The following is an 11,320-nucleotide window of genomic DNA, read 5'->3' as shown; positions in this document are numbered from 1 at the left end:
AATGACGAGACTTCGCAAACAGTGCATACAAACACAGGGATACAGGTGATACAGGTGAAGGCAATAACAGGCATTAGCTACTAACAATGGGGCGGAACAGAATGAAACCAAAATGAAGAAGCATCAGGAGTCAAAACCAGGAAGTAAACAAACATATCAGTGTTGCAGTGGGAACTGTGATGGCAGGGAGGGGTGAATGTGAGAAATACCCCCATTACAATAGTACACTGTGATAAAGTCTCGTCTATTTTTAAAGTGGTTCGAGGTTGCATAAATGTTTAATTTGATGGAAAATCAACTGACTTTTCAGCAGCTGTTCAGAACGTTTGTACAGGGCTCACATTCAATGACAGCTATTGATCACATGCCACATTATAGCCCTGGGCTGATCAAGTATACTTTTCTGAATAATCTTAAGGCCATTTTTACAGATTGTTTGGGCAGGAATCTGCAGTCATCTGTTATCTTATGTGAAATATTTTCAGAGTACACTTTCAAAAAGTTGCAGGTGACACAATCAGCCATTTCAGAAAGAAGTGGGGAAAATAGACCAGAGTTGATCGCAGTGTACTGTGGTAAAGGAGGTCTTGGAGAGACTTTGCAGTTTATCGGCAGTTGAACAGAACTGAGCGCTGTGCATGTGTCCTAACTCATGACAGATTATTCGCGTTCACATCACAAAGTATTGCTAACCCTATGTAGCGTAACAAGTGTTTCCGAATCTTACATGTCTTCCTGGTTATTGACTCCTGCCTGCTTTTTTGACCTCATCTCCCGCCTGACCTTTGGACACCCTGAACAATGTAAGACAATTACAATTATCATTCTTTCGCAGAACTCTAGCAAACGTTGGAATAAAAGTCTCTCAATCATATGTATTGCCCACAATATCACTCCACTGTTTGACACTACTGTTTGTCAACATGGAACGGGCTGGAGTCCCGTTACACCTTGTATAGGTTTTCACCTCATTTGTATCACCTGTGCATTGTTAGTCCTCATTACCCTGTGTATTTAAACCCTGTGTTGTTCTCTGTTAGTTTGCTGGTTGTTGTTAAATACTAGACTCTGTATGTTATTCCTAGCTGTTTGTATTCCAAGCACTGTGTGTAACGTTGAGCGGTAGGGAGGCAGACGCATGTGCAAAGAAGAGCGAGATTTAATTGGAGCAAATCCAGAATCAGAGTCATTAAGGCAGTCCAGGGTTGAAGAGCCAACATGTAGAGCACGGGGATAGATGATTAAACAGGACAAGGGCTAGGATACACGAGTAACTAAACACAAACAAAGGCTAGAACTAAACACACGGAAGCAAACAGGGGAGCATAACATAGACTAGGAAACAAAGGCACGGAGTACGAAGAAACAACCATTAGAATAAACATGAACGCAATGAACTAAACACATTCAAATGCACAGCAAAAACACTGGGATCCAGACAGGGTTTAAATACATGAACTTAACACTAGAAACAAGGGACAGGTGTGCAAAATCAAATGAGGGGAGGAGAAAACGAAACCATGGAACGGAAGAAAAAAAACACAAGCCAGGGAAACACAGAACCTGGGAGGGACGGATCGTGACATTGTGTTTTTTCTGCCTGTCTGTATTCGCTAGTCTTTGTTATTTGTTCTTATTGTTGCTTGTGTAATTGTTATAGCTTTCTTCCCCTTTTTGTCATCGTGTGCTTTAGTTTGTTTGTGTAAGATAGATTCCTGGACTCTGTGCACTGGCTCATGGACCCTGGACTGAACTAACAACCCTGTGGATTTGCACTTAAAAAATCCTGCTCTTCTCAGCATATGCGTATGCCTCATGATCACTCTCCCTTTCAATCCCAGCACTCAGGAATTTGAGGTGCAACAACTGAATGCAACACCTGGTCCAGATCTCTGTCCTCAGCACTTTTCAAAGCACATGTGCCTATGATGTGTAGACTATAAATCCATTAATAATCTGACTAATAGTTTCAGATGAAAAAATAACTTTAATATAAACACATACATTGGAACAGAATATTTTGAAAACACACTTTACCTCTATTTACAACATTTCTTACCCACTAAGGAGTGGTTGCAATTTATTTAAGTAAATGGAATAAGAGTTTGATGGAAAATTAAATAAAAAGTAACATACATTTGCCTAACATACATGAAGTAAAAGTAGAAAATATATTACAAAAATTCAATGTTATGGTAACATATTAGGCAAGTTTGTTAACATATTAGTTTAACAGTTACAAAAATAGAATTTAACATACAAAATATAATTTAATTTCCTTGAGTATATGCAAAGTTGAAGGGACATCAACAGTCTGTTTGTCTCTTAGGTTTTGATAAAAGATCGCTAGACTACTGGTCCTCAAATTCAACCTTCATAACACATTTGCCTGCAGGAGACATCGTTCCGTTCACTCGCATGTTTTTTTGGGAATAACTGATCTCAGTCCCTGTACCCTTGCTTCGGGTAAATGAGCCCTTCTCATAATACATTTGTCGGAATAGATCCTGATCACATGTTATATTTTCTTCAAAAATGCCAAGAGCAAACCAGTTTTCATACATATTATAGTCAAAAGGTACAGAGAACATTATAACGAGTTTTCCAGGAGTGTGCGCCTCAATGTCGAGGATTTGGTAAGTCAGGACCCCCACAGAACCCCGGAATGAACTTGAGGTTTTGGTAAAGGTGCATGCTCCGCTGCTGTTTCTTGCAATTGTTGGTGGTGGAGGACTGAGAGGATATCCACTGGAGGTGAAGACCCTAAAAATTAATAAGTAAATAAAGAATTAACCCTGCATGAGTTATTCTTTCACAATAGTGTGGTAGAGCTTTATCCCTTTCACTAACCAGTGTTTCTTAACAGTTCACTACACTGGGATTTAATTAGTGTTTCCAAACTTCATTGATACTTGCCTTGGGTGTTTTAAGGTATAAATTGCACTTTGATTGTTAATTTGAATGCTGACATTTCTTCCTGTGTTTATAATGGAGGAAATTTGTTCAATGCTGGTGCCAGCCAGAGGTGCAGCCATTATCTGTTGCATATCAGGGGGGAAAAAATAATGTCAGTTAGGTAACAGTAGATGTGATGAAACACATGATGAAGTGAGAAATAAAATATTTGTCCTACATACATAATGACCCACAGAACCACTGACTGTATCTAAAGTTTTGGTAAAGGAACAGACTGTTGGTGTTGGGCTGTGGAGTCAGACAATATCATCTGCTGGTGTAAACTCTCATACAGAAACAGAATGAATCATTTTAATCACGGTCACATTTCAACGACAGCGATAGCATGGCGTTTAATACGGCCTAATAGTTTGCTCTGACTGATAAGTACTGTGTGAAACAAATACTTGTAATTGATCAAGTTTTGACACCTTTTCAATCGCTATATCCCATAACCTCAAAAGAGAAGGTCACACACAAAATCGAAAATCAACAAAGAGGTTCTAAAATTAAACTGTTAAGCAATGAGAAAGTATCAGCAATGGTGTGTTCAAGTTTGTTCTGTGTTTAAATTCAAGTTCAAGTTCAAGTTCAAGTTCGGTTTATTCGTCACATACATAGTCATACACAGTATAACGTGCAGTGAAATGGTGGAGAGTGCTCTGTCCAAACTGAGGAAAGGAAACAGGGGTGCATAGAGAAAAATGTATATATGCAAGATAAATATATATACTCTATGTATGTACAAAAATATATTAACAATGTATGTACAATATATGTATATTATGATTATATACACAATGTACAATGTATATGGTTGGGTATATATGTACACAATCTACAGAATGTACAGATCCATTTTATATAATAACATATCTACAGTTGTTGTTGTGTAACAGGGTAATTGAGTATAAATCTATATATACAGATGTACAGATATACAGTCATGTTACATGGTGGTGGTGGTCCCCACAGTTTATCAGTTTCCCTGATTCAGGGCCCGAATGGCCTGTGGGAAGAAGCTCCTCTTCAGCCTCTCTGTCTTGGTCTTCAGGGAGCGGAAGCGCCTCCCTGACCTCAACAGAGTGAAGAGTCTATTGTTGGGATGGGTGGGGTCCTTCACAATCCTCCTGGCCTTGGTCTGGCACCGCTTGTAGTAGATGGTCTGCAGGTCAGGAAGTTCCGAGTGAGTGATGCGCTCTGCTGAACGCACTACCCTTTGGAGTGCTTGTCTGTCCTGCCTGGTGCTATTCCCAAACCAGACTGTGATGTTCCCCGTGAGGATGCTCTCGATAGTGCAGGTGTAGAAGTTCCGCAGTACTTTGGAGGGCAGTCTGAAGTCCCTTAGGCGTCTGAGGTGGTAAAGACGCTGACGAGCCTTCTTTGCCAGGGAGTTGGTATGGCGGGACCAGGACAGGTCCTGCGAGATGTGAACTCCAAGGTACCTGAAACTATCTACTCTCTCCACCGTGGTTCCACTGATCCTCACAGGTTGGTAGTGCCGCACCTGCTTCTTGCTGCAATCCACGATCAGCTCCTTTGTCTTACTGACGTTTAGGAGGAGATTATTTTCCTGGCACCAGTTTTCCAGGTGTTTAATCTCCTCCAGGTAGGTCCTCTCGTCGTTGTCCGAGATCAGACCCACGACAACGGTGTCGTCAGCAAACTTGACAATGATGGTGGAGCTGGAAGTGGCTGTGCAGTTGTAGGTGTGCAGTGAGTAGAGCAGGGGGCTTAGGACACAACCCTGAGGAGCTCCAGTGCTGAGGGTGAGGGTGGATGAGGCGCAGTTGCCCACCCGTACTGATTGTGGTCTGTCTGTTAGGAAGTTGGAGATCCAGTCACACAGGGATGTATGCAGTCCTAGATCTCCCAACTTAGTAGTGAGTAGGGAGGGGATGATAGTGTTAAATGCTGAACTGTAGTCGACAAATAGCATTTTAACATAATTTCCCCTCCCTTCGTCCAGGTGAGTCAGTGTAGTTTGGTGCAGATGTGCAATTGCATCGTCAGTGGAGCGGTTGTGGCGGTATGCAAATTGCAGTGGGTCCATGGAGGCTGGCAGTGAAGATGTGATGAAGTCTCTGACTAGCTTTTCAAAGCACTTCATCACGACTGATGTGAGGGCGACAATTCCCGTTTACTGAGAGTCTGTGTGTGGGAGCGATTGGTTGTGAGTAAAACCAGATGTGCTCATCCATGAAGCAGACTAAAGCATGTAGCCTGTGCTAAATTATGTATTCCCTTGGCATTTAGAAAATAATTTGGAAAAAGGTTCTCTCTAGAAAACCATTTTGCTATGTTGAGATCACAAGAAAATATATTTTTATCTATAGACAATCACTTGTATTATCTTGAGATAGAGAAAACAACATATTACGTTGTGATCTCGGGCGTATGCTACTTAAACACAAGTAACTCAGAAAAATTGTCAGTCATTAATTAATAGCATATAACCACTTTCAGGGGATTTCCAGCATCAGAACTCAAACTCAATCTGACCCAACTCAGTGGTCCTGGTCCCTCAAAAACATCCCTACACTAGCCACCAATCAGAGAGCTGGGCAGTGGTAGCTTAGAGGTTAAGGTGCTGGTTCAAGTGGCCACTACTGGGTCCCAAAAGTGGTCCACAGTGGTCCATTAATGACTGAGCAAGACCTTAACCCTCAATTATGCAAGTTGTGTTCAGTCAGAATTATAAGTTGCTTTGGCTAAAAGTGTCAGATAAATAGTACAAATGTATTTTCTGTGCCTTGTGCCTCTTTGAAAGAAGGCCCCAAAGTCAAGAGGTGAGAGAAGACCATGGTACTGCAGCTGTTTGTGGTCCTCTTACCTCACCAGGACTAATGGACGGGTTTCCTGGAAAGTTCCTAACTACTGAACCAGCACTTTAGTTAATTGAGTGGACTGATTTTCAGTTCAATTTCAGAGGCGAGGGTTGTGATGAAACACATCCATGAACAGGTTTTCACACTGATAGAACATGGACTGTAGATAAGAGTGAATAGGCTTTGGGGTATGCAGTCAAACAAAACGTTTTTGAAGAATGCTTATGTTTTATTAAGTTTTATATGGAGTCCAAGTCCTCACAACAAGAGCAGCAAAATGCTAGTCTGGTAGAGCAAATTTCTGAATTGGCCAAGCAATTTGCTAGCCTAATCAAAGAGTTTCTAATGCATGAAACATCTGCTTCAAATGCTCAGAGAAAATATGAGAGGATGCAGAGGTCATTAAATGAGTCTAAACAGAAACTCACTGATTGTGAATGAGAAATTGTCATGAAAATCCGCTGGCTCAAACTGGACTGTATCCAGATTTGGCTGCTCTATACAGAGAAGCCTCTGATAACTGTTTTCCCTCAGAAAAGTCTGGATGCAACAGTAAATCGGAGGCTAATGATGCTAAAACAAATGTGCCCACTAACTCTCGCTATGTGTTTGGGGTTGTGCGTGATTGCGGACACCTGTGGCATCACAGATGGTGTTTGACAGTTGCTGAAACCCCACTTAAGAACATTGAGTTAGTGCAGGTTCTTCTATGAACTAGCTATTGTGAAAATCAAAGCACTCACTAACAGTGATTCAATTGGGGCACAAGGAAACAGGTTCGCTAACATGGCAGCAAAAATGACAAGTTCACATTCATTTCTCTATGTCATTCTCTCTCTTACTGCTACTCAGTCCCTTTTAACAGACACAAAATGAGGATCCAGATGCCTGGACATAGCCTTTTGCCTGAGAGTCTAGACTACAAGATCAACAAACTAAAACCATGATAACTATCAAGTAAACTATCAAGAGACTAATCATACTCATCTTCTGCATCCTTGCCATCTACGTGAGACTGCAAGCGCATGCCACATGACAGCATACAATGTATTCCTTGTGTTACAAACTATAAATGCCGACAGACTTGTCCTGGAGGTTGGGACCTTTCTGTGGTGTCATGCAATCTCTGATCGAGTTTGTACTTTATCAAAACAGGTCGACCAACTCAATAACGAAACAACACTTGGTCTTGGCAACATCACAGTCACTCTGTCACCACACAAAATGATGATCATGTTTTCAACCCTAGTGACACCCTAATGACTTCTTTTCATTACAGGACTGACTCACAGGACTGGGCTCCATGATCGTTGAAAGGACTTATGGGATCCATTTAAACTAATGATTTGCTGTTTGTTTTGAGTCAGTACTCGTAACATTATCAGACATTTTTGCGTAATTTATCCTAGCATGGTATGCTGAATGAAGGTTTGACCATCTAGACATCTGTCTGCATAGTTGTCTGTCAAAGGCCAGGTTTGTCTGGTCGGCACTCCTGCATGTAAATGGCGCAGGCTGACCAAGCTTGCTTTGTGATTAGGGAGAATCAAAAGGGAACTGAAGGGATTCATGCACCCCTCCTATATATCTTATACACTTGTTTCATTTGTGATTGTTTTTGATTTAGTTTTATATTTAGTTTGTTCTTCTATAATTTTCTGAATGTCTCTGTGACCATTTTCTGTGCTTTGTGTCTCTTTGAGAACAAGCACCAAGGTGAAGATGTGACATATCCAACACACCCATCCTCTACTTCACCTCTCTGCTTTTCAAGTTTGATCACAGTCCAGTCCACATTTTTTCATGCTAAGAAAAACTGATCCAAAGTTGCTCTGTGTGTGCAAATAAACATGGACTCTTCATTACCAGATTTTAACGTTACTAACTGTGTTACTCATAACAATATAAATCAAAGCTGTGAACTGAGTTCTATTGTGCCAGTTTCTGCATGAACCTGTTTACCAGCTTCACAGTTCTACTCACTCTGGTTCTGGTTTGTGGTGCAACTTCACTAAAAGGTGAATCTGAGATATTAGAGGAAGGTGTGTCTGTTCCTTCTGCCTCTACAGAAGTAGCCGCAAAGCCTTTAGCTTTGGAAATTGAATGTGATTTGTTCATTAGCTAATTAGCTAATTAATTATTAACTATTAATTCAGGTAAACATTTAAAACATTTAAAGGAGCAATATCTATTTTTTTTCCCAGTGATTGTTCTTCTCAGTTAAAACTTTTCAATTGCTTCCAAAAGTTGCAATACAGTTGGACTGAGCCTATGACTTATTTAATATGGATTATATATTACTTAATGTACAAGCAATGTATCATTTAGACATATAATTATGCACAGGATAAGATGTCAAATACCCTGTGCCAAACCAGTAGGGTTTCACACAGGGCCCACCCACTCACTTCACTAATAATAAACCTAGACCAGTGTTGGGGTAACACCCAACAGTAATGCGACTACCTTTTCCTCCGATGAAGTAATGTAAGGTATTACAATTTAAATCCTTGTAATCACATCACAGTTACTAACTCAATAAACCCGACATTACTGTCACGGTTTCCTCCTTCGACATCGCGGGTCCCACAGTGGTTTTGTTTCTTTCTTTCTCCGCTGGGTTTTGAATGTAATATTGGTCTCGTTTCACCTGGTTGGTCTGTGTATTTATACCGCGTTCTCCTGTCTCTGCTGTCAGGGCAATGGTTCATGTTCTTGGTTTCACTTTCGTTTCTAGTTTTGGTAAGTGTTCAGGTTTCATTGCTTCCCGGTTCTTCGATTCTGGACTGTTCAAAAGCTAGTAATTACTGACTACCGCCACCCACTCAGTGTTACAGTTACTTGCGTTACGTTTCTGTGTAAAATCTAAATTTTAGTACCCAAATCATAAAGGTGACTGAGACATTAGTCACGCGTGCAGCACACGCGCAGGTAGGCTGTAATGGCGCAGTATAAGAAATGAGGCTCAGCGAGGTGAGACGCATCCATGTGCAGGTGAAGTTTTGAATAAGAACAGACGCGCAAAAAGGGGACTAGGTAAAGTGCAGAGACAAAAACCAGAGAAGGCACGGAGAAAAGTAAGAAATGGTAAGAAAATACAGGAAGAGTCCAAGTAAAAAGATAATACTGGGCAATAAATACGGAATGATACCTAGACTATAAGAGCTGGCGATACTTCGCAAAGAGTGAAGCCACTGGAGAGTAAGCAGGGAAGCTGATGAATAGGTAATCAGGAACAGGAGAGTACAAAGGCTGTAACCTTTGTGGCAACTGGGCTACTACTCTGGAGATGAGGACCTCTGGTGGCTAGAGGCGGGATTGCTGACAGCGTCCCCACAGACGAGAGGATTGGATATTTCAACAAATGTAAATATTCTCATTATGTGTAATTTGTTTCATGCAAACACAAAAACATCACAATGAAGTAAGTTATGTCCGAGCCAAAAGCAAATTCCAGCTGCAGTTTTATTGAACTATATATTTCTATTGCATAAATATATTAGTTATGTTCAGAGCAACTGGACTTATTCAGAGAAAATCTAGTATAATAACATCAAGTATAGTGACATTTAAAACATGATTACATGTTTACTGTTGTTACTTCTTCTTGTTCCTAAATAAACTACTGAAAGGACTATTGTCTATCGTCCTTGTACTTTCTAGTTGGTACCGCACTGTTTGTAGATTTGATTCCCTTATATTTGTATAGGTTTTAGGATGAAACTTAGAAGTAATTAATGGTTAATGAGTAATCATTAATGTGCTATGCTATTGTATGTTCCTCCTTTTGACACATAGTCCTTGCCATGGGTCAATCTAGCATATTATAGGAACATTCTTTTTGGCAGGTAAGGCTTACCATTGGGGTCGTACCCCTTCTTTTGTGTGTGCGCCTGCCTTTTTCCAAACAGCTTTCTCCTCTGGTAGAAGGCTCTGTGAGCTTGGCTGTTGGGATAAGAGTGTTAGTTTCATGAGAAGGGGAAGTGTTAGTTTTGCGTAGAATTTAAGAACTTGTGGTGGGTTTCTGTGCCTGGCTCGGGCTGCAGCATCTGCTTTTTCATTCTCTAGAGAGTCTGGATCGCGGTGCAACATGTGAGTTCTCTGAGTGTCACATTTGCACACTGCCACCTTTGAGGGGAGCAGGATTGCATTCAGGAAGGCCACAATCAGGTTATGGTGTGGAATGGACTTACCTGATGAGGTTAAAAATTCTCTGTGTTTCCACAGCTTACCAAATTCGCAGACTATCCCCAAAGCATGTCTACTGTCTGTGGAGATTGTCACTGTCTTACCTTCCACTGTTTTGCATGCCTCAGTCAACGCCACTGGCTCTGCTGCTTGTGCTGGTAAATGTCCTGGCAATGAATCCGCCAGGAGAGTTTCGATTTGATTCACTACTGCAAACCCCACGTAGGTCTTGCCTGACTCAGCTTCACTGAATGCAGATCCGTCCACAAATCGGGCATGTGCAACCTAGGTGAGCAAAGTTCATTCACAACTTCTAGACAATCATGTGGTTTGCTATCTGATTTTGTGGGAAGAAGAGAGGTGAGGCTAAGCACTGTTCATCGTTTCAAGTTTACATTTGGCATTTCTAATAAAACTGTGTGATATCAAAGCCATCTGGCTGCAGTCATGTGTGATGGTTTCTGTTCTAGCAGCAACTGTGCAACTACATGGGGAACTAACAAATTCAATCTACAGTAACCCACAATGTCATGTGAGGCTGTCACAGCTTTTTCCAGAGCTGCTACTGCCTTGAGACAAAGGGGAAGTCCCTGAGCCACAGGGTCAGGTTTTGCTGAGAAATAACCCGCAGGTCTCATCTTCCCACCATGTCTTGCAGTAACAGGGAGGACTTACTACCATGGTCCTGCAGTAACACAGAGGTCATGCAGGTATTCTTTTCATCAGCTGTTTGTAAATGGCCTATCAGTATCTGAAATGCCCAGAGTTGGGTTGGTTTGAGGAGCTCTTTTCAAATTTTCAAATGCCCTTTCTGCTTCTGGTTGTCCAACTAAACACGCTGTGGGCCTGTGCACCCTTCCCATGTGCTATTGCACTTAGGGGTGCCTTGAGGATTGTGTAATCAGGGATAGATTCTCTGCAGTAAGAGCACATTCCCAGAAAAGACATGGCTTTTTTGGCCATATCCATTCTCACAGGGAATGCCAGTCTGGTTTTGTCATGTCGACGTTCCACTGAGGCCACTCGAACTCTGCCGACATCCACTGCTAGTTTCTTGCCCAGTATTCATCTCAGTTTGTGTGCCGTGGGGTGGAACTCTTCACACAGTTGCTTTAGTTCGGCTGCAAACTTCTCACCCCTCTCTGGAATCGGATGTCTGTTCCATGATGTCCTCTATGTCCGATGCGGTTCAAGGCCGATGGACGAGGTTTGCATCTCTGTCTGGTCCTGCCACTTCAACCACTGGCACAGGTGTCATGGGAATGTCCAGAACCATCTACTTGGCCGTGTTTACTGTCATCATTGTCATCAGGATGTTGGTTTTGTAGCACAGTCTTCAGCCGTGTTCG

At 41.6% G+C, this 11,320-nt stretch overlaps 1 protein-coding gene across 1 annotated transcript; it reads right to left on the bottom strand.

The window, feature by feature from the left end:
• Positions 1-2,060: 2,060 nt before the first annotated feature.
• On the bottom strand, positions 2,061-10,254 carry LOC118242355 (DELTA-sagatoxin-Srs1a-like). The gene is made up of 4 exons (XM_035533015.2): positions 10,076-10,254; positions 9,643-9,728; positions 2,917-3,038; positions 2,061-2,763 (listed from the first exon to the last, which is right to left on the bottom strand). Exons 2-4 carry the CDS (start codon positions 9,643-9,645, stop codon positions 2,352-2,354), a joined length of 537 nt encoding a protein of 178 aa, XP_035388908.1. The 5' UTR covers positions 9,646-9,728; positions 10,076-10,254; the 3' UTR covers positions 2,061-2,351.
• Between the last annotated feature and the right edge of the window lie 1,066 nt (positions 10,255-11,320).

Source organism: Electrophorus electricus, chromosome 10, assembly GCF_041902795.1.
Source record: "Electrophorus electricus isolate QZ-2024a chromosome 10, ASM4190279v1, whole genome shotgun sequence".
NCBI classification, from domain to species: Eukaryota; Metazoa; Chordata; class Actinopteri; order Gymnotiformes; family Gymnotidae; genus Electrophorus; species Electrophorus electricus.
The sequence above is the reverse complement of the archived record's forward strand: the minus strand, read 5'-3'. Positions and strand labels throughout refer to the sequence as shown.